General features: G+C 44.2%; 1 protein-coding gene across 21 annotated transcripts in view; it reads left to right on the forward strand.

Moving 5' to 3' along the window:
• RAP1GAP2 (RAP1 GTPase activating protein 2) overlaps positions 1–18,860 on the forward strand; it is a 229,796-nt gene that overhangs the window by 167,702 nt on the left and 43,234 nt on the right. For all 21 annotated transcript variants that reach the window (XR_011999763.1, XR_011999759.1, XR_011999762.1 and 18 more), the window contains 5 exons: positions 4,597–4,632; positions 9,181–9,225; positions 9,952–9,984; positions 10,378–10,590; positions 11,779–11,882. Coding sequence is in view for 13 of the 21 variants with exons in the window: in XM_072747957.1 (XP_072604058.1) it covers positions 4,597–4,632; positions 9,181–9,225; positions 9,952–9,984; positions 10,378–10,590; positions 11,779–11,882 (431 nt within the window). In the remaining 8 variants the exon portion in view is untranslated. The remainder of the gene's footprint in view (positions 1–4,596; positions 4,633–9,180; positions 9,226–9,951; positions 9,985–10,377; positions 10,591–11,778; positions 11,883–18,860) is intronic.

Raw genomic sequence — 18,860 nt, forward strand, 5'->3', positions numbered from 1 at the left:
TTTCCACAGTGGCTGTACCATTTTGTGTTCTCACTAGTGGTATGTGAGGGCTCCAATTTCTCCATATTCTCTCCAGCACTTGCTCTTATTTCTTTTGGTTATAGCCATTCTCATGGGTGGAAAGTATTTCTCATTGAGGTTTTGATTGACATTTCCCAATGACTAATAATGTGGAGCATCTCTGCATGTGCTTATTGTTCATTTGTGTATCTTCTTTGGAAAAATGCCTTTCAAATCCTTTGCTCATTTTAAAATTATCTTCTTATTGGGGCACCTGGATATCTCAGTTGGTAAGTCTCCGATTCTTGATTTCCACTCAGGTCTTGATCTAGAACCCTGTGTTGGGTTCCCTGCTCGGCATAGAGTCCGCTTTCCCTCTCCCTCTTCCTCTGCCCCTCCCCCCACTCGTTCACTCTCTCTTCTCTCAAATAAATAAATCTTAAAAATTTTATCTTTTTATTACTGAGTTGTAAGAATTCTTTATTCTAGATACAAGTCCCTTATATATAATTTGCAAATATTTCTCCTATTCTGTGAGGTGGTCTTTTCAGTTACTTGATAGTGTCCATTGAAGCACAAAAGTTTTTAATTTTGAGGTCTAATTTATTGTTTTTTGTTGTTGTTGTTTATGCTTTGAGTGTCCTATCTAAGCATCTGTTGCCAAATACAATGTCACAAAGACTCCTATGTTTTCTTCTAAGAGTTTTGTAATTTTAGCTCTTATATTTAGGTTGTTGATTCCTTTTCAGATAATTTTTGTATATTGTATAGTATAAGGGTCCAACCTCATTCTTTTGCATGTGGCTATCCAGTTTACCCAGCACAATTTGTTGTAAAGACCTCATTAATTAGTCTTGGCACCCTTGTTAAAAAACCAGTTGCCATAGATAAGTGGGTTTATTTCTGGACTCTCATTTTTATTCCATTGATCTATGGGTCTGTCCTTGTGTCAGTGCCACACTATCTTGATTATTTTTGCTTTGCAGTAAGTTTTGAAATTGGAAAGTGAGTATTCCGACTTTGTTCTTTTGGCTATTCTGGGCTTCTTGAGTTTCCATGTCAATTTTAGGATCACTTTTTAATTTCTGCAAAGGATTCAGCTAACATTTTGTTAAGAGATTGCATTGAATCTGTAGATCAGCTTGGAGGGTATAGATATCTGAATCATACTGACCTTCCAGTTGTGATCATGGGATTTCTTTCCATTTATTTAGAGCTTTAAAAGTTTCTTTCATCAATGTTTTGTGCTTTTCAGAGTATAAGTTTTTCATTTCTTTTGTTAAATTTATATCTAACTATTTTGGTCTCTTCTATGCTATTGTAATTGGAATTATTTTCTTTATTTTGATTGTCCATAAATAGTGCATAGCAATACAATTTATTTTTGTATTTTGATCATGTGTCTTGGGTCCTTACTGAACTCATTTATTAGTTTTAATAGTTATTTTTAGTGAATTCCTTAGTATTTTTTAAAAAGATTTTATTTATCTAGAGAGTGCAAATGAGGGGAGGGGCAGTGGATAGGGGAAAGAATGCCAAGCAGAGTCTGTGCTGAGTGTGGAGCCCTATGCAGGACTTGATCCCCCAACCCTGAGATCATGACCTGAGCTGAAATCAAGAGTCAGACACTTAACCAACGGAGCTACCCAGGCACCCCCCTTAGTATTTTCTATATACAAGATCCTGTAATCTGTGAATAGAGATAGTTTCACTTCTTTCTTCCCAGTTTGGGTGCCATTTATAGTTTCTTTTTATTTTTCTTTTCCCTAACTGTTCTGGTTAGAACATCCAGCACAATGATAAATAGAAATGATGATAGTGGTTAGTCTTTTTCCATGTTTTATGGGCAAAGTATCTAGTTTTCCATTATTTATTATTTATTTATTTATGGGGGGGGGAGAGAGACAGAAAATACAGCAGTACAACAGGGGGACTGGCAGGCAGAGGGAGAGGGAGAAGCAGGCTCCCCATTGAGCAGAGGGCCCAATGTGGGCTCCCAGGAGCTGAGGTCATGACCTGAGCCGAAGATAGATGCTTAACTGACTGAGCAACCCAAGTGGCTCTATTTTTCATTACTAAGAATATTTTTACCTGTGGGTTTTTTTGTAGCTGTCCTTTTTTCATGTTGAGGAACTTCCCTTCTATCTAGTTCGTTGTTTTTTTCTAATTTTTAATCAAGAAAGGCTTTGGAATTTTGTCAAATGCCTTTATTGAGTTGGTACATGGTTTTTGTTTTTATTCTATTCCTCTGGTATATTATAGGCATTGATTTTTGGATGTTAAACCAACTTTATACTACTGTAATAAATCCCACTGGGTCATGATACATAATTCTTCTTATAAGTTGCTGGATTTGGTTTGCTAGTAGTTTTTTTTTTAATTTTTAATTTTTATTTATTTATGATAGAGAGAGAGAGAGAGGCAGAGACATAGGCAGAGGGAGAAGCAGGCTCCATGCACCGGGAGCCCAACGTGGGATTCGATCCCGGGTCTCCAGGATCGCGCCCTGGGCCAAAGGCAGGCGCCAAACCGCTGCGCCACCCAGGGTTCCCAGTTTGCTAGTAGTTTTGAGAATTTTTGTGTTTATATTTATAGGCTGGTCTGTAGTTTTCTTGCGATGTCTTTGGGTTTGTTGTCGGGGTAATCCTAGTCTCTTAGAATAAGTTGGGAAGTGTCCCATCTCCTATTTTAAGAGTTTCTGAGGAATTAGTATTAATTCTTTTTAATGGCAGAATGCACAGCTGAAGCCATCTGGACCTGGGCTTTTTGTGTAGCTTTTTGATTACTATTTCGGTTTCTTTATTATAGGTCTTTTTAGATTTTCCATTTTCTTAGGGCCAGTTTTGGTAGTTTGTGTGTTGCTAGGAGTTGTCCATGTCATCCAAGTTAATTTATTGGCACACAGTTGCTCATACTATTTGAACATAGCTCATTGCAGCCAAACAGTGCTGCAGGGAACATCCATCCTTGTGCTCACATGGAAGGGTGTTTATAGCACAGATCCCTAGAAGAGGAATCCCTGGGTCAGACGTCTGTGCGTGTAAATGTTGGTTGTTTCTGCCCGTTTGTCCTCTTCCTGCTCATCTCTCTAGCCTTATTGATTTGCGTAAATTCTTGCTGTTTAGGAATCTCGGTTTCCCGGAGATTGGAGTTGGTACAGATGCACAGAGCCAGTGGGAAGGATAGGTTTGGGAGTCATGTGTTTCATGGCTGCTTCTGCTCAGGGGTGCTCGATGTGGGTGCCTGAAGCATGTCTTCCACACTGTATGTTCACATGTGGGGTTTCCAGACCCTGGAACCTGAATGGCTCGTGGGTCAGGGACTGTTGCCTCTGACAGGCCAGCTGTGGCCTGGGGGAGCTCCTTGTAAGCCAGGTGACTCCACAAAATCCACCTTCCATGGTGGTTCTCTCTGGGAATGCTGAGGGCTGGGGTGGGGCTCGGCAATTCTGGCTCACTGGTGCCTGCAGGGGAAGGGAGGCACACTCTACCTCCGCATGAAAAATTGACAAGGACATCCTTGTTTTTCCATTATCACTGCTGTCTTTCCTTTCCTGTTCCTCTGAGGACTGTGTTCTGGGTGCTCATTAAGTCATGCCTTGTCAGGGCCCAGATGTGGGCAGTGATGTTTTGATAAGAAAGCGTAGCTATTTTTATGGAAGGGGAACTGGGGAAACTGCTGAGAGATCTCCGCGAGTGTTCTGTGAGGAGGGGTAGAGCTTCTAGCCCATCACCCCTCCATTCCACTTCCTCCTTCTCCTTGTCGCCTTTACCTGAAATTTCCAAGGGGGCCACTAAAGCTGGTTCAATGTTTGGGCTTACATAGTTCGAGATTTTTTGAATAATCTCTCCAGGTCCCTGGAGGCTCCAATTCAGTGGTTTTCAGGCTTTGCTTACAAGCTCTAGGGTCCCAAGGAGCTGCTTTGGGGACAGGGGGTGGGGGGCAGGGGCAGGCACATCATGAGCTCAAGCTGCCATGGCTGCCCTGGCCAGAGTGGCTCTGCTCTTACTGCATAAATTTTATGTGTTGGAGTTTCATCTAGAAATGGGAGACAGGAGGACTGTGTTGCCACAAAAGTTGGGAAAGTACTTGTATTGGACACTTCGGCCTTGCTGTTGGGCCAGAAACATCCCGAACAGGACTCCTTCTGGAGGCTGAATCCTGGGGCCCACAGGTGTTTTAGGGAACTTGGCTCCTCTCTCTTGACCGAGATTGGGCAGCCGCTCCCCCCAGAGCCGTTTGCCAGCCTGGGTGTGCTTGGTTTTTCCTTTTGTTGTGTGGGGTGTTCTGACCTTCCAGCCCTGCGAGGGCAAAATCAAATTCCCTTTTTTATTTATATATATATATATATATATATATATATATATATATATATATATATATATTTTTTTTTTTTTTTTTTTTAATTGGAGTTCGATTTGCCAACATACAGTGTAACACCCAGTGCTCATCCTGTCAAGTCCCCCCCTCATTCCCTTCTGTCTTGATCCAAATGACTCTTGCGTCAGAGGAAGTCCTGGGCTAGGCTTGCAGGCCATAGGTGAGGAGACTTTCTCACAGACCTCCTGGCTGATGCATCTTCTTTGTGTCTTTCAGTCGGCGGAGTTCTTCGAAATGCTGGAGAAAATGCAGGTGAGCATCCCTGTGGTGGGGGAGCTGAGCCGAGGGTGAGGGGCCTGCTGCAGAGAACTTGGGCAGAGCTTGGGAACCCTGGGGGGAAGGGCAGAGAAGAGAAGACTCAGACTGACTCCTAGGCCATTCCATATTGTGTGGCACTGAGGACTTTGTGGAGGTCCTGGCCTGAAGAAGGGGAGAAGACAGAAAGCAGAACCCCTCCAGCAGAGCAGATGTGTGGAGGGCTTGAAAGGGTCCATTGTTCCTGCAGTGGGCTGGAAAGAAAGTCTGGAAAAGGAAGCCCTTTCCTAGAGGAGGTCATCTTGTGTCTGGGAGACAGAGCTGAGGGAGGGGTCAAACCCTGCACCTGACACTCACTTGCATGAGTCCCTTCCCTTTTCTGAGCCTCTGGCTCCTGTTTTCTATCCTTTCACAGCACTGTTTTCACCTCCCTCCAACACCAAATGTGTGGTTGTTTTTCTCCTACTGAGCGATTCTGTGACACCAGCTGGGTGTCCTACAGTTCAGCTCCATTCTGACACTCTCTACCCAGAGACAGTGTCACATCCTGCATTGCAAGGGCTCTGCCCCATGAGACTGCCTGCGACCCACTTAGGATGCCAGGCACAAGTATGCTGTCACCTGTGCTTCTAACCAAGGTATAGATTGGAAGTTCCCAGGACCCCCTGCTCAGGGTCCATTAATTTGCTAGAGGGGCTCACAGAACTCAGAACAGTTTACTTACTAGATTATCAGTTTATTATGAGGGATACAATTCAGAAACAAATGGGAGAATTGCAGGGGGCAAGGTATGTGGGAAGGTGGGGAAGAGCTTTCACGTCCTCTGGATGCATCACTCCCCCAGCACTGCCATGTACTCACCAACCTGGAAGCTCTCTGAAGCCATCATTTTGTTTTGTTTTGTTTTAACTGAGCCGAGGTTGATTAAACGATTGTCCTTTGGAGATTTACCCTCCAGCCCTCTCCCTCCCAGAACCCTCTAATAGTGGTTGGTTCCCCTGGCATCCAGCTCCATCCTTAGGAGTGTCCCCAGAGTCATCTATTAACAAACTTATGATTAACTTTATGGCTTTCACTTCTATGGCTCTAGAGCTGCTTCAGGAACCAAGGACAAAAGACGAAGTGTTATAACAAAAGATGCTCCAAAATGCTCCTGTTGCTCTCATTACTTAGGAAGTTCAACACGTTTTAGAAGTTCTGTGCCAAGAATGGGGTAAAACCCCCAATATTTATTTATTTGTTTGTTTGTTTGTTTATTTATTTATAGATTTTATTTGTTTATTCACGAGAGATACAGAGAGAGAGGCAGAGACACAGGCAGAGGGAGAAGCAGGCCATGCAGGGAGCCTGATGTGGGACTCAATCCCGGGCCCCCAGGATCACACCCTGGGCCGAAGGCGGCGCTAAACTGCTGAGCCACCAGGGCTGCCCCCCAATATTTATTATTACGAGTTATGCCACAGCCCCCATAAATAATAATGAAAATACCTACTTACATAGTTGTTTGGATGAAATGAGGTAATATATGTAAATACTTGCTAGGCACTGCCGAAAATCAGTGTTCAGAATGGATTTGGGGGGGCCTTTCTCATTGCTCTTCACCAAGGGGCCAGGGCTTACAGGTAAGAACTGCTGCCCTGGGGAATATGAGGAGTCCAGAAGGCTTAACTGATACAGGTAGAAAGGATGGAAGGAAGATGCTGACAATAGCACATGTACTTTTTTTTAAAAGATTTTATTTATTTATTTAGAGAGTGCTAGTGGAGGAGGTGGGAGGTGCAGAGGGAAAGGGAGAGGGAGAGAGAGAATCCCAAGCAGACTCTGCACTAAGTGTGGAGCCCAATGTGGAGCCCAATGCAGGGCTCGATCCCACCACCCTGAGATCATGAGTTGGATGCCTAACTGATATGTGTCCCAACAGCACATGTATTTTCAGCACTTTACTCAGCTCAGACATTAAGGAGTATTAGCTCATTTCTTTCTGGTAACGCCCACCGGAAGCAGCTATATTATCATCATTGTCCCCTCTTTATAGGTGAGAAAACTGAGGTACAGAGATCTTACTTAAAGCACTTATGTCATGTCCTTTATACCCTAAGTAGATGCTGCTGACTTGTCAAGGAAGGGAGATTCTGCGGTCATGGTCTGGAAACTCTAGGGGAAAAGCAGATAGGGTGCCCCTGCAGTCCTGAGATACAGGTGGGGCTGCTGAGGTGCTTGCAGGGAAGCCAGGTCTCCTGAACTCTCAAGGAACAAGTTATTAAGATTCTCTTCTGTGCCCAGCAGTATGGGGACTGCAGAGTATGATATTTAGGGAACTTAGTCAAGTTGTGGAAACAGGATTGGCGTGCACTTTGACGGTGAGCAGTGAGAGATAGTGTGTAATTATGTGCTCAACTGCCTGGGGTAGAGCTCCAAATCTCACCCCGAGCTCATGAAATCCCACCTCTTAGGGAAGCTGATAGGGGATATGTGGCTCACCCTGCCTTCTCTTTATTTGCTCCCATAATCCACCGGTCACCCCCAGCTAGAGACCTCTGCTTCCCCCACAAAGGGCTCTCTGAGTGCAGAATTCAGCCTCACTTAACTGGCCTCCTGTCTGTCTGTCATTTCTGTTTCCAGACTGCTGGACTTCTCAACTAGATTGGGACCCTCTTGAGGGCAGGGGTCTGGTTTTTACGCTCCCTCTGTGTGTTTGAGGCAGCAGCTGTCCAAGGGTCTACCTATTCCATCTCAGTTGAGATGGTCAGGGGCTGGAATCAAACTTCTCAGGCTTTAGGTCCCTGTTGTGTGCCATGCCAGGCCCCAGCCTCCAAGAGGCCTGCAGTTTCCAGCTCCTCTGATTATACAAAACTCACATATGGGTCAATAGTGGGAGCGAAGCAGGTGGCATGGTATGGCCAGATCCTGTCCCGGGGTATGGGTGCCACCCCTTCTCAAGGCTTTGGCTGCGGACACTGAGTCTCAGAGCCGTCCAGTGCCCAGTGTACTCTTTGAGCTATGGAGACCTGAACCTCAGATCCAGGGTTCCTGACCTAGCACCTGAATGTGGAGGAACTGGAAGAAGGGCACAATCCCTGTGAAGCAATGTGGACTAAGTACACAAGCACTGGGCCCATTTGGTCCTGGGTTCAAATTTTTACCCCTGATACTGCCTAGATGAGTGTCCTTGGTCCAGTTGCTCTGCCTCTTTGAGTCTCCATTTCTTCATGATAGGGAAGAGGGGGGATAACGATCATGCCTTTTGCAAAGGCAGGCACACAGAGGGGAGAGGGCCCAGAGCTAGGTGGAGGCTCTGTCCTCAGGGAGAGGAGGGGAGAGAAGGGGAGGAGGTTACTTTCCTGCCCAGGGGCTGTTCCCAGGCAGGGGTGACTAATGCAGGACAAACAAAACAAACTCCTGACATCACCCCCCTCCCCACCCACCCAGTTTGCTTCCCTGGACAAGGGTCTACAGGGCCACCCAGGTGGTTTTCTTCCTGTGTGGGGAGAGGAGCACCTGTCCAGTGGGAGGGGTCCTCCCACGCCCTCCTGAGCAGTGCTGTGGGGTGACTCAGCCCCAAGAAGTCTGGAGAAGCTGGAGTCTAAATCCAGCCAGTGAGCAGGAGCTGTGGACTCAGGGCTGTGGGATATGATCGTGCACTTGGATGGACAGCCTGGCTTCAGATCTGGCCCTGCTACTCTAGCTGTGCTCCTTGTGCCTCAGTTTCCTTTGATATAAAGGTGCTGAGGGTTTCTTAGGAGACCACAGTGGGAGGGTGCTGAGGAAGCTTAAATCCTCATGTGTTGTGTTATGTTATGATAGCATGGTCTTATCTCCCAGTTGTCCTACCATCTCCTACGACTATTTAGTTATTTATTCAATCATGTGCTCCCTTCTTGAAAAAACCCAGTCCAGTCAGATCTTGACCATAGGACCATGGGACAAGGAACTGCTTCCCAGAAGTGAATGAGCCCCAAACTCCCTGCCTGTCACCTGTGGGTCTGTGCCCCAAGGAGGGAGGGGAGCTCTGGGGCACCAGGTCCACAGTACTGGGTTTGACACCATTCAGGTGTTCCCATCCTTGCCCCTTACCTACTGGTTCTTGGGGCCTGGCAGAGAGATTTCGGTGTCAGGTTGGTAATACTTCTTGGTAATAATGACCTATGGCAAAACTAGCCCCTCTTTCAAAGGCTTAACATATCATCAGCATTTAACCTTTACCAGGATAGTAGCTGCTGTTACTGTTCCCCTTTTACAGATGGGAACAGTGAGCCACAGAGGTTTTGTGACTTGCCCAGGGTCCTAAGTGGCAGTGTGGAGATTTGAACCCTGGGGATCTGGCTCAAGTCTGTGCTCTTGTCTGCCTGTCCTCTTGCCTTACTTGGAGCTGAGGACCGAGTGTGACAAGGTGTGTGATGTGTAAGGACCCAGCACCCATTAGCTGTTGCTGTTCTTACCAACCCTGTGAAGGCAGGTGCTTGAGAATACCAAGGGAACCCTCCATTTGGCCTCTATTTTATGACCTTTTCTTTTCCACGAATCCTCTTTTCCTTGTTTCTGCAGGGAATCAAGCTTGAAGAGCAAAAGCCAGGACCCCAGAAGAACAAGGTGGGGTGTGTGGGTGAGGTGCAGCCCAGTGGGCCCGACGGGGGGGACGGCCGGTGTGCTGGGGTCTGCTGTCTTCGATCTACCCTTCACCAGGAGCTACTTAAGTGGATGTGCCTGTGTTGACTGGTACCTGGTGGGCAGTAAGAGGGCCCTGGCTTGATGCCTTAGGGCAGCCTGAGTGTGGGCTGGGGTGGAAGCCTCGGGTGAGACCTAAGGCTCCTGGCTTGGTCTAGCTCTTCTGTATCTGCTTCTGCAAATGAACCGCACACAGCATTTAGAGGAATTAGGCTCCGGGCTCCAGTGATCCTCAGCTCTCTGCTTCAGTTTCCTTTCCCAAGGCCCAGGGGTATAGCTCATTACTTGGAGGTCAGTCAGCTCCCTTGCCTGAAGGCCCGACTGGGTGGGATCAGGGGTCGTCTTCCTGTTACAGCTTCCCAAGGGGTGAAGCTAATGCCATTAAAGGCCTGAAGTTCAGAGCCTTTGTACCAGGAGCCAGGTTGTGTTCTTGTTCTGTCAGTTTGAGGAAGCACTGAAGGGAAGCCAGATTCCAGAGCTGCCTCTCTGCTGTTCTTCATCTGATGTCCTTCTCTTTGATGCCCTCAAAGCTCGGGTGCAGCCTGTCAGGCCCCCCAGCCTCCCCGACCTGGGAGAGGGGAATGGAAGCAACCATCACACCTCATGGGTGCTGCCGGGCCTAATGGTAGTCTTGTCTGGTTTGTCTTGCAGGACGACTATATCCCGTATCCCAGCATTGATGAGGTAGGAGCCCCCTGACCGTACCGCAGTCTGCTCTGAGTCTCGTGTCTGGGGTCGGGCTGGAGGAGCTGATAGGTTGATGGCCCCTGCTCTACACCACGTGGGGAGAACCGCAGGCCTGGGATTTTTTTTTTTTTTTTACCATTGTGGCCTCAGTTTTGCCATGTTTAGACTGGGGTGCTGATCAAAGCCTTGCAATTCTGGTTGCTCCAGGGTTGGTGAAGCTGGAAGATGTTGTTGGGCTTAAGTTTGTGTTATGGTATTTGGCCTCAAATACAGCAGTCTCTACCTTGGAGCAGTTCAGAGGTGGGGGATACCACCACCGGCACCCCTGCCTTCCCCTTTCCCTGTAGAGCCAGGGCTGGCCGCACTGCAAGACCTTCTCTCTGCCTCTAGGTTGTGGAGAAAGGAGGCCCGTATCCCCTGATTGTCCTGCCTCAGTTTGGGGGCTATTGGATTGAGGACCCGGAGAATGTGGGGACACCGACCTCCCTTGGTAGCAGCATCTGTGAGGAAGAAGAAGAAGACAGCCTCAGCCCCAGCACATTTGGCTATAAGCTCGAGTGCAAGAGTGAAGCCAGGGCCTACCGCAGGCACTTCCTAGGGAAGGTGAGGCTGAGGGTCCAGCATGAAAGCAGCTGTGGGCCGGACAGAGACACGCACCTGCCCCGGCTTCCTCCAGCACCCCTGTCTCCATTTCTTTTCCTTCCCGGGCCTGCCCCCTCCCTAGGGCTTGCTGTCCTGGGTGGGGAAGTCTACTAGCTCTGCTTTTGGGGGAGTTGCGGAAGTCAGGAAGGCTTGGTGTGATGGGTCCTTGGGGGCACCACCCCTAGCAGATGTTCTCAGAGGTAATGGGATGGGTATTGTTGGGGGTGAAGGTGGGTAAAAGGAGAAAAATATGTTCTAACACCTTGGAAGTCTTTGTCTCCATCTAAGTAGTCAAATCTCTCCTGTCCTCACACCAGCAGGTCCCCAGGGCACTTGTACCAGATGATGTGCTATGAGCCTCTGATTGCTTAAAAGTGACAAAGTTACATTTCTTTAAATATATTCTGTTCTTCAGACTTGCTTGGTTTGGAAGTCGCAAGGGTAGGTTCCAGAAGTCTCTAGCCTAAGGCAGTTTGCGGAGTCTCATAGGGAGGAACTGCATCAGAACCTCCCCCCTCCCATCCTAACTTGTTCAAATGCAGATTCCAGCCCCCCCCCCCCATATGGCAGGTCTGGGTGGGGGCTCCTGAGCCTGAGAGAGACCATACCTCCCCCTGGGTGGGGGAATCAAGGGGCCTTCTAGCTTTATTTCCTCACATAGTGTGAATCAGCAAGGGCTGTCCCCAGGGAGCAAGGAGCTAGATGTGGGGGCTCTTTGGGGGAGAACTTGAACCTCACCATTCAAGGTAGGCTTGAATGTTGGATCTGTCACTAGTTGTGTAACCTTGGGCAGTTTACTTAATCTCCCTGGACATCAGTTCACTTACCTGTGAAATGGGGGTGATGATGTCATCTCCTCCATAAAATTGTGTAAAGAGTGAAGGAGTCTGTGTGTTAAGTCTTAGTCCATTGCCTGGCACATCCCAATGACTGGGCCATTGGAGTCTATTCCTGTGATCTTGCTCTTTCCCCTCCTCCTCCTACATCCTCCTTCTCATCATCAACAGTAGCTACAGCAGTAGTAGCATCCTTACCTTTCCTCCTCCTTTATGTGGGGCTTCTTGCTCCTGGGGAAGGAAGTGATTTGCGGGCGAGCAAATGATTTGGAAGGTCCCCTCCTCCCTGTTAATACCTGATTTCTGTTTCTAGGATCACCTAAACTTTTACTGTACTGGCAGCAGTTTGGGGAACTTGCTCCTGTCCATCAAGTGTGAGGAGGCAGAGGGCATGGAGTACCTTCGGATCATTCTCAGGTAGGGCTGCACAGTTGGAGGCCACACCTCTAGTGGCCCCAGAAATACCAGTCTGACCAGTCTGCTCTGTGTGTGCTGGGGGCGGGGGCGGGGCCCAGGCGGGGGCGGGGCCCAGGCACGGGCAGACTGGCTGGAATCCTGAGGCTAAGTTCTAGTTGCCAGGCCAAGAGACCAGGTATTTATGTCAGCTGGTGGATTGTGGGAGTCAGAGTGGTATCCTAGTCTCAAGGTCACCAAGGCCATACTCCCACCTACCTTTCTGTCCTGTGAGGACTGTGGCTCTGAAGAATTTGGGAAGAACAACTAGAGATGGCTTATTCTGCTGAGCTACAACTCCATATTGTCCTGGGAGAAGGTTTGCCAGAACACTGTCTGTGTTGTGCATTCAGTTGGGAAGATAGATCCCAAAGCATCTGTGTGCATGCTGGATTCCCTGAGATGGAAAGGTGGTCACAACAAGAGCACTAATATACAGCTAAGCCAGGGAACCTCTTTCTCCTCAAGGGCAGGAGCTGGAACTGGTTTCTGTTTTGTTCGACTAACATGTTTTGTAAAACCTCCCTTTTACCAGGAAGTGTAATAGGTGCCGGGGATGCAATGATGACTGAGTGGTGATCTGTTTTCTAAAGGCTTATGGTCTAGTAGGAAGAAAAAACCAGAAGATTTTATTATATGTCACAGGTATTGTTTTAGTGATATGTACAGGATGCTGTGGGAGCACAGAGAGTCTGTGTCTTATTTATCTGTGTCCCTGATGGGTTGGTGGAGAAGCCCGGAAGGCTAAGAGTTAGTGCTTAGCAGAGTGCTATGAACCTGTCAGGCTCCCAGTTTATAGTTGTTGAATCTAACTGGAAGTCCTTGATTGTATTTAGAAAAAAGTAATAACATAATTTTCTCTGCCCAAATTTTGAGATAAATACAGGAGGGAGCAGGAGCACATAGCCGTGCTATGGGAGAAGGTGGGTGTGTGTGTATGGGTGGTAGAAGGAAGTTGTCGGCACTCATCCAATCTTGGTTTTTTATTAAGAAAGGAAGCACTTTTTTTTTTTTTTTTTTTTTTTTTTACTGAGGTTCACTTGGCTAGAAATCCTATTTGCAAGGCAAGGAGAAGTTAACTAAATTGCTAGAGCAAATTTTTTGAGAGAGTGATCTGTGGATTCCCAACTCCAAATAGGATTTTGAGCGAGGTGTATCTCTGTAAAGAAAATTATTTCCTTTCTTAGTAAAAATCAGACTTAGATTGGGTAGGATTTCTGTGTAAGATGACAGTTGAACACGAGGATCTAACTCCCTTTTTCCAATAGTATATCCTATCTGAAATGCTGCTTTAGAACTGCAGACTGGAGAAAGGTGTCAGGAACACAACACACACTTTGACATTTTTAAAAATCATCTGCAGGGCAGTTAGGACTATAATGTAGATGATACTGAGAGTTGAAATCTAGCTCACCTTCTTTAGACAGCAGCGTAGCAAGGGAATAGATGAAATTGGAGATTCTGGGGGAGTCCTGTACTCTTTAGAAGTGAGTGGGAGCCCTGGAATAGTCAGGAGTCGTTCCATATGGAACCACTTTTTTTGTTTTGGGTTGACAGCATTTGAAATCAATCCTCTGGGGAGTCCAAGGGCAAGCTCACATGTGGCTCTTCTAAATCGAAACCCAGTGAGTGGGGTGGCAGGGAGAAGCTCTATACCAGCTAGGAAGTTGGACAGTCACATCATGTACTTAGGGTGATGACCAGGCCAAATTGAAAACCGGACGTAAGAAAATTGGCTCCACAGCTTTAGAAGCTTTACCAGACACAAAGAAGAAATTATGCAGAGGTGAAACTCCCCTGCTGGCAGTGAATCCTATCACAGCATCTTCCTTGTTCCCTGTAGGCTTCTGGATTATTTAACTGATGTCTTAAAACAACCAACTCTCCAGTTTAAAATCTGAGAAGAATATTCTGACAGCCTCTGTGTGTGCTATGAGAGTAGCCAAGAGGAGAGTCTCTCCACTACTGCATAATGAATAACAGGCCCAAGTAGATTTCTTCTTTTCAAGTTTGAATATAAAGAAGTAGGGGGAAAAAAACCTCACAGGTCAGTGAAAGAAAAGATTCTGCATCTAAAAAAATATTACCCTTAGCATTTAGAAGGTAGGGAAATGACTACATTTTAGAAAGGATTTACTACAGAAAGCCAAGTAGAATTTAGATTATCTATTAACTGTGTATTTTCAGCAAACTTGCAGAAAAAAAAATTTGAAAGAAAAAACAAAAGATAAAATAGGACAACAGAATGAGATGAAAAAGTTGCTAATTAAGGAAGGAATATAAAAAAAAACTAAAAATCACCAAAAATAATTTTAAATGGTATTAGAAGCAGTAAAGAGCAGAGTCTACTTTATGGAAAACCCAGTTTGTAATATTGAGAGCAAGCTTAAGAGGTTTTCACATAATTCAAAGGAAAACACAACAACTCAAAAATGATGAGCAAAATTATAATGAATATGGAGGATAGTGAGGAGGAATTAAACATGAGGATAATTAATGTTTTTAAGCTGATTGAAGATACAACTCTGCGGATCAAAATGACTCACCCAATAGCAGATAAAATCAGTGAAAGGAAACTATAATTGCTGGACATAGTTTGATGAAAATGTAGTACTCTATAGACATAAAATCACTGGTAGCATGAAAATATTCCAAAATAAAGGAAGATAAAGAAAACATTAAAGTATAGGAAAAGATAGGAAGTAAAGAAATATAAATAAATAGATGTGTAAGTACATGTGATGTTAAAACTATAAATGAGTTAAATTCCACTATTAAATAACAAAGATTCTCAGTTTGAGTTATCCCTCCAACTCCCCACCACTCAATTAATGTATCTGTATTTTTTTGAAGAAAGTAACTCAGTATATTTAAAAATAAAAGTGTTGAGAAATAGTTATAGCAATCAAATACAGAAAGGTAGCACAGTTGGCAGTGTTAATATGGAAAAGTAGAATTTGAGGCAAAAAAAAGCAATCAATGTGACAGAAAGGACTATTGTCTATTCATAAAAGATAAAGCTTTGTTCAGACAGGGCTTAATATGTGCCAGACTTTGTCCAGAGGTGGGGCTAATGTAAGGAATAAGGTCATCTCTTGTTACTTGGCTACAGAAAACATTCAGTATATATTAGGTATTCTTATTCCTGTTCTCATTCTCACTCATCTTCTTATGGACATGGGTTATTTTAGGCAGTGACGGAGATCCAAAGATAGATGGTATGGGAGAACTGGAAGAAGTTTCTAAGAGCTTGAATCTGGAGTGTGTGTCTGCATGTGTATATGTGTGAGGGTAGGGTTGAGAGGTCATGCTGGAGAGGTAAGGAAAAGCTAAATCATGTAGGGACTGTGTCCAGGAATTTGGATTTTCTTCTGTGAGCCAGAGGAGAGCTCCTGAAAGGGGAATATCATGATGTGATTTGCACTGTAGAATGATGACTGGCTAGAGAAAGGAGAATGTCTTGGAGGGAAGGCAAGGCCAGAAGCAGGAAGATGAGTGATAGGCTACTGTGATGGGTCAGCTGTTATCATGTGATTAGGCCACCAGGCTGCATAAGGTGAATCCTGCCCCCAGAACTGTGCAAACCAACAACCTTGATGGGAGCTGCACCAAGGTGCCTTACACTGAGGATAGAGAAAAATGGATGGAAAGTTCCAAAACATTAAGAAGGACAGCTGAAAACATTAAGAAATGAGAGCTGGTTTTACTGTTGATGAAATGCAAATAATGGTACTCTTTCAAAATGACTCAAGTATATTTAACATCTGAAGAAGACAAAGAATGAATATCATCTATAAAAGGGATAACAAATTATGATACAATGAATGAATGGAAATGAATCAAGAATGGATATACATGGGTACAAAATGAAAGAAATTGGAATTACTGGAAATAAAACAGTGGAAGTAAAGAAACCTCAACAGGATAAAATCTAGTCTAATATAATCTGTTCAGAATCAAAGCATGAATCTGTGCATAGAAGATAGTCTCAAAGAATTCATCCAGAGCATGGCACAGATGTAGTGACGAAATACATGAAAAAAAAGGAAAATGTGTGGATAACAGACTAATAGGTCCCAGTATTTGTCTTAGAGTTTTAGAGGAAAGAGGAGAGAGGCCAGTGGAGAAGAGCTAGCCAAAGAAACAATGGCTGAGAATATTTCAGAACTGAAGAAAGCACACACTGTGGTGCTGAGGCATGATTTTAAAACAAAACAATACTACTGGACACATTGAAGTGAAGCATTAGAACACCAAAGAGAAAGAGAGCATTTTAAAGCTGCCTTAGGATAAAGTCACTCATCTATTCAGTGATGTCAGCCAGGCTGAGAACAGATTTCTTATCAGCCACAAGACAAAAGGACAGTATCTTTAAAATGTTGGAGGAAATAAAGAAAGAAGGAAAGAATCCGTTAACCTAAAATTCTATATCCAGAGAAGCGATCTACAAAGACAATAATAAAACTCTTTTCAGACAAAAAAAAATGATAAGAGTGTACCACTCATAGACTCTCCCTGAAAGAATTACTAAAGGATGTACTTCAGCCAGAAGAAAAGAGAAATTAAAAGAAAAGATGCAATTAAAAGCGGCAAGGGGTGCTTGACTGGTGCAGTCAATTGAGCCTCCAACTCTTGGTTTTGGCTCAGGTCATGATGTCAAGGTTGGGGGATCAAGTCCTGCGTTGGGCTCTGCACTCAGTGTAGAATCTGTTTGGGAATTCTCTTTCCCTCTCTCTCTGCTCCTCCTGCTCATGCTTGTGCTCTCTCTCTCTCAAAATAAATGAATCTTAAAAAAAAAAAAAAAAAGTGGCAAGAAATAGGTAAATTATTTTGACAAATTACCGATGGGGGAATAAAGAAATAATTTTTGTGTGTTTAAAAAGAGGCTTGACCTAAACAGAAGTAGAAAGGACAGAAGAGATTTCTAAGTTACTGTTTCCTTTTCCCTCCTCAGCAGAGACATAGCAAGTAAGTTTAGAGTTTGTTGGAAAAATGTATACGTATGTGTATTGGAAGTTATTAGACCTGCAATCTATAGCTCAAACTAGCAGAGAGATAAAGAGAATTAAAATTTTTATTTTTATTAAGTTAAAGGTAGGAAAGGAATTTTAAAAAGGAAAGAAAGCACGGGGTATATTAAAACACAAAATAATAGAAATAATTTCAAATACATTAGTAACCACAATAAATATAAATAGAAGTTGTCATATGAATATACCAGACAATCAGATTGGGCTAAAAATATAGCTGTATTCTTTTTTTTCCCTCTTTGCCATTCTTTTTTAAAATTAAGTTTGTTTTAATTCCGGTATTATTAACATACAGTGTTATGTTAGTTTCAATTGTATAATATAGTGAGTCAGCAATTCTGTACATTACTCAGTGCTCATTACGACAAATGCCCTACTTAATACTCATCATCTATTTCCCCCCACCCACCCACTCAACTCCTCTCTGGTCACCATGAATTTGTTCTCTAGAGTTGAGTATATGTTTCTTGGTTTATCTCTCTCACTCTTTTTTTCCCCTTTGCTTGTTTGTTTTGTTCTTTAAATTCCACATATGAGTGAAATCATATGGTATTTGTCTTTCTCTGACTTATTGCACTTAGCAGTATATTCTCTTACTCCATCCTTGTCATTGTAAATGACAAAATTTCATTCTTTTTTATGTCTGAATAATATCCTGGTGTGTGTGTGTGTGTGTGTGTGTATATACACATACCACAGCACAGATTTTTTTATCCATTCATTTACACTTGGGCTGGACACTTGGGCTGATTCCATAATTTGTCTTTTGTAAATAATGCTGCAATACACATAGGGATGCATCCCTTTGTTTTTTTTCTGTTTGTTTTTTTATTTTTTTTTTATTTATTTATGATAGTCACAGAGAGAGAGAGAGAGAGAGACAGGCAGAGGGAGAAGCAGGCTCCATGCACCGGGAGCCCGACGTGGGACTTGATCCTGGGCCTCCAGGATTGCACCCCGGGCCAAAGGCAGGCGCTAAACCTCTGCGCCACCCAGGGATCCCTGGGGTGCATCCCTTTGAATTAGTGTTTTTGTATTTTTTGGGTAAATACACCAGTAATGTGATTCTGGTTTTAAAGACATACCCAAAGACATTCTTCTTTTAAAGACATACCCAAAGAAAAACAGTGTTGAAAGATTTCAAATAAAGAAATTGAAAAAAGGTATTCTGGGAAAATACTAACCAATGCTAACAGGTGGTATAGCAACATTAATATCAGACAAAATACAATTTCAGGAAAAAAAAAAACATTAGTAGGGATAAAGAGAGTGTACTCCTTTGTAACTTGGAAATTAGTCTCCTGGGTCCTGATGTTTCCTGCTGTATGGAAGGAACACTTCTGTGTAACCCCTTTGGCTCTCTGCCTACTCTGATGAGTTAGGGAGCAAGAACTTGACATGGGAAGCCCTCATCTTTCCTTCTTCCCTCTTGGAGCTGGCTGCCTTCAGGGTGTGCCATTTGCTCCCCTGTACTGTAAGTCCCACCTGAGCAGACTCCTCCAGAGGAGGCTAGCCTCTTGCCCAGCACCACCTTTGGACAATCCTGGGGTTGAATTAGAAGACCTATTTCATCTTTACACTAAACTGGGTTTTTTATGAGTAACAAAGGACTTACTTTGAATTCCAGCCGTCTTACTCTTAATTTTTTTTTTTTTTCTTAATTTTGTTTCTGAATCTGTTCAATACCTGGGCAGAGAAAAATACCCTTTACTGGACCCACAGAGGGCTCAGTCCCCATGATGATAAACAAGATCTAACAGTCATGAAGTTATACTTAATAGTATAATCTTGAATTTAGAAGGGCCAAAATAGATAGGAATATAAGAAATAGACAAATCCTCCATTATAACGGGAGATTTTAGTAACATCTTTCCGACACTAGTGGACCAAGCAGACAACAATTTTAAGTAGG

The sequence above is a fragment of the Vulpes vulpes genome, chromosome 2 (genome assembly GCF_048418805.1).
Source record: "Vulpes vulpes isolate BD-2025 chromosome 2, VulVul3, whole genome shotgun sequence".
NCBI lineage: Eukaryota > Metazoa > Chordata > Mammalia > Carnivora > Canidae > Vulpes > Vulpes vulpes.